Source organism: Herpailurus yagouaroundi, unplaced genomic scaffold (assembly GCF_014898765.1).
Source record: "Herpailurus yagouaroundi ecotype Mexico unplaced genomic scaffold, PumYag 214, whole genome shotgun sequence".
Lineage (NCBI taxonomy): Eukaryota > Metazoa > Chordata > Mammalia > Carnivora > Felidae > Herpailurus > Herpailurus yagouaroundi.
Window position 1 is genome coordinate 1,143,095 of NW_024412445.1, and position 3,945 is coordinate 1,147,039.

General features: G+C 64.1%; 1 protein-coding gene across 1 annotated transcript; it reads right to left on the reverse strand.

The window, feature by feature from the left end:
- Positions 1-707: 707 nt before the first annotated feature.
- On the reverse strand, positions 708-1,755 carry LOC121016973 (whey acidic protein-like). The gene is made up of 3 exons (XM_040455020.1): positions 1,613-1,755; positions 1,181-1,339; positions 708-853 (listed from the first exon to the last, which is right to left on the reverse strand). The coding sequence occupies exons 1-3, from the start codon at positions 1,743-1,745 to the stop codon at positions 837-839; spliced, it is 309 nt and encodes a 102-aa protein (XP_040310954.1). The 5' UTR covers positions 1,746-1,755; the 3' UTR covers positions 708-836.
- Between the last annotated feature and the right edge of the window lie 2,190 nt (positions 1,756-3,945).

Here is a 3,945-nt window from a genome sequence, read left to right on the forward strand (position 1 = left end):
TTTATTTGGCTTTGCTGGTCTGTGTCCTTTATCACAGGGTGTGATCCGAAGTGTTGTGCCTTCAGAGTCCTGTGGGTCATTATCACAACTTATGGGAGCTGTGGGGTTCGTGGGACCCCAAGACTGGTAGCTTGGGGTTCGTGGGACCCCCAGGACTGGTAGTTTGGGATTCGTGGGACCCCCCCCCCGGGACTGGTAGCTTGGGGTTTGTGGGATCCTCGGACTGGTAGCTTGGGGTTCGTCGGACCCCAGGGCTGGTAGCTAAGTGAGTCAGGGTGCAGGGCAGGGTGAGTCTGCGGTGCTGGCAGCCTGGTGGGAACTTGGGGGGGCCTAGCATCAGAACCGCAGTGGTCTCTGGGGTGCCCGCTGGGTGTTGGTTGGGGTGCACGTGCTTCACTGCAGGTCCTTAACAGAGCTTCCTGGGAGCAGTGTCTGTGCTCCCCATAAGCACACACTGCCAAGTGGGTGGGGGCCGCACACAAGCCGTGGAGAGAGGCCGTGGCAACCTCCAAGCCCCAGCCCTCCCTGCAGACTCCACTCTCCTCCTGTCCCCACGCCAGCAACGCCTCTCAAAGGGGCCAGACCCCAGAGGGCCAGAGCCCTGAGTGCCGGTGGACAGCCTGGTGCTCCCAGAGGCCTGGGTGCTTTGTCTGCCGCTCCCGCCCAGAGGTGCCCGGGACATGTGACAGACAGACAACAGAGAGACATGAAGCTGAGTGGGTTTTATTAGCAGCAGGTAGGAAACATCTTGGGCTTTCTGGATCCGAGAGAGAAGGCTTTCGCCAGGCAGGCTCAGGTGGGTCACTCGGGCAGCCAGGGACTCCTGGGGAAGCCCGTCACTGAAGGGGGTCCTCTGCAGGGGACACGGAGGCCTCAGAGGTGCAGGGTGGGGGCAGGGGAGGTATGGACGCTGTGTGCAGGTGGGCCAGCGAGCTCTCCACACCCACCCCTCCCCGGCCCTCACCAGAGCCCACTGGCAGGAAGGTGGGGTCACAGGTAGCCAGGAAGCAATTTCCCAGCTCCCGAGCCAGGTCTCCTTACAAGATTAAGTGGCCAAGGCACAGACCCTGCTCGGGTGGCCGGCCCAAGTCCTGCCAGCCAGGTCTCTGAGCCGCCTTTGTCTGCCCGGCAGCCCCAGGGGCCAGCGGCTGTGTCCTCGGGGCGGGTCTGGGGCGCTCACCTGTTGCAGGGTCCAGACACCGCATGGCGCACGTGCTGAAACAACACTTCCTGCTCCCTGCACACTGGCTGTCCACAGAGCACTCGGTGCTTTCTGAGCAGGGCTCGGGGGCCAGCGGGACGGGTACCCGGGGGCAGCGGCCAGCCTTTTGCAAAGGTGCTGCGGAGACACGGGCCAGCCCTTCAGTCCCAGTGGTCCACCGTGCTGCCGGGTCCCGGTGGGGGCCCCCACACCACTGTGCGGCACCCTGGACGGCAGCCGAGCCCTCAGGGAGGGGACCCTGAGCAGAGCCCCGTGGCTGGGCCAGCAGGTGGTTGGGGTCACTGCCTGGTGGAGTTTAGGGGGCTGTGGGGCAGGCCACTGAGAGGGGGTGTGGACGGTTCCTCCCTCCACCAGATAGGGTCTGGCGTGGGGCACAGGGGTGACTGTTACCCATGACGGGGAACACGCAGGAGCGGCTGCAGGGGCTCCTGGGGCAGCATCTGATGCCTTGGGGGCAGTCGTCATCGGTGCTGCAGGAGACGACGCAGGAGTCCTCCTCCGAGGAGCTGAGCTCCGGGCACATGGCCTGCCCTGCGCACAGGACAGGCAGGTGGGTGGGCGCCGCTCCCAGGATAGGAACCTAGTACCCTGACACACCGTTTCTTGTAAGGAAAAGAATCTGCTAGAGCGTGACATGCCTGCCCCAGGCCTACGACAGCAGGTGGGGTTAAGACCCAGGGGGCCAAGGACAGGCCCCCCCACGCTCAGCTAGCTGTCTCACAGTGGCCTGGGCCCTGCCGCATGGGGGTCTCTGGGCAGGGCCCTGCCCTGCTCTTCTGCCTCCTCTGCTCTGCTCCTCCGGTCCTGGTGCCGTCCTGGTGCGTGTCAGGGAAGCGCCTCGGAGACAGGGAGGTCAGAGGGCCCTCCTGGGTGCCCCCTGTGGCGGTAGCTGAGGCCTACCTGGCACAGTGAAGGCCGGGGCTGCGGCCAGGGCCACGGCAGCCTCCAGGGCGAGCAGGACCAGGGCCAGGCTGGCAAGACAGCGCATGGTGGCCAGTGGCAGGCCGTGGTGGATGGTGGCCAGTGGCCCCGGCCCCGCTTTAAAGGAGGCAGTGGGAGGAGCCGTCGGGGAGGAGAGGCTGGTGCCCGCCCAGCCGCCATGGGGCTTCCGACTTGGAGGGGCGCCAGGCTGGACAGCCACTGCGTCAGGGTCACGTTTTAAAACCTAGAAAAGTTCCTGATAAGGTGGGTGATTCCACTCCCTTGTGAAAGCACTGCCAGCTCATAGCCAGGATCAAGCAAAGGACTGACCAGGGAGGGGGGCAGTAGGGCGTGATGGGTAGTCTTCGTGGTTCACAAAACCATGTTGTGTTTGGGGGGGGTCACTTGGACAGTACATCTTGAACATTCTCATCGCAAGAAAAGAGTGTTTGTCAGGAGGTGACGGAGGTAATGAGACATTGTGGGGATCACTTCCCAAGGTTTGCAAACATCAGTCACCTGAAACCAATATCCTCTTGTGGATGACGATACCAACTAAGAAGAAGGTAAAACAGAACAAAGAAGTGCAGGGCAGAGGACGGACGGCACACATCTTCCCCGTCCCGGACGGCCCTGCAGGGCCCCGGAAGACGTGCCTGTCCTGTACTCAGAGCGGGGGGGGGGGGGGGGTGGGGCCAGCTGTGGCGGGGCAGCCTCGGGGGACATTCTGTCTCTCTTGTGGTGCCTTTCATCCCTTCTGGAACTTTCTAGGAGCAGCGTGCTGTTTCTGTGCAGGATGGTCACCGGGAAGGGCTTTTCCCAGAAGGTGTCAGGGTGAGACGACTCCTCCATTCTTCTTCCCTGAGGACCTGGGCAGGAAGGGGGCCCCAGGGTGGGTAGGGAGGGGGTCCCAAGGTGACTGTGGGCTAGGGCTGCCTGGTCTAGGCTGCACTCCTCGACCTGGCCGCCTGGCCGGGGGCCTCCACCTTGGACGGCACTCCCCTGGGGCCCTTAGCCTGTGCTGCGTGCATTTCCAGATGCTTCGGTCCAGAGACTTCCACTCGGGCCCCCAGCTGTGTCCACCCGGCCCCGGGAGCACCCTCTCGGCCGAGTCCTGGGGCCTCAGCCCAGGCCCAGCCCAGGTGGATCACCCCTGGGATCCTGGCCAGCGACAGTGAGTTGCAGCCTCTCTGCTTTTCCAGGCTGGCAGTTCATGGGATGTTTCCGCACCAGAGCCCAGGAAGGAGGCAGCAGACAGGCCTGAGTCAGAAGACCGAGCCCAGGAGGAGAGGGCGGGGAGGCCACTGTCACTCACTGGAGGGCCCTCTGCTGGCCCTTCTGCCTGTTCTCTGCGCCTTTGCCTGGACGCTGGGTCTGAGGCCAGGCTGAGTGCACCTGTCCCCCACTCCCCAGGACATGGCCTGCTGCCTGTGGGACCTGTGGGCACAAGTCCCTTTCTCCAGGACCGCTCACAGCTTCTGAGCTGTGCTGTCCTGCATTGGACCTCTCCCTCCTCTCCCTTCCCCTTCCCTTCCTCCTCCCCTGCTTCCTCCCCTCCCCACTCCCCACCCCTTCCCTCCCGTTCCCCACCCCATCTGCCCTTCCCCATCCCTTTGCCTTCCCTCCCCATGCCCTCCCCCTCCTGTCCCTCCCTTCCCCATCCTCTCCCCGACTCCCCTCCTCTCCCCTCCCCCTTCCCTCCCTTCTCCTCTCTCCTTTTCCCTCCCCTCTCCTTCCCTCCTCTAGTCCTCCCCTCACCCCCAGCTCCTCCCCTATTCTCCCTCCCTTTCCCTCTCCCCCCC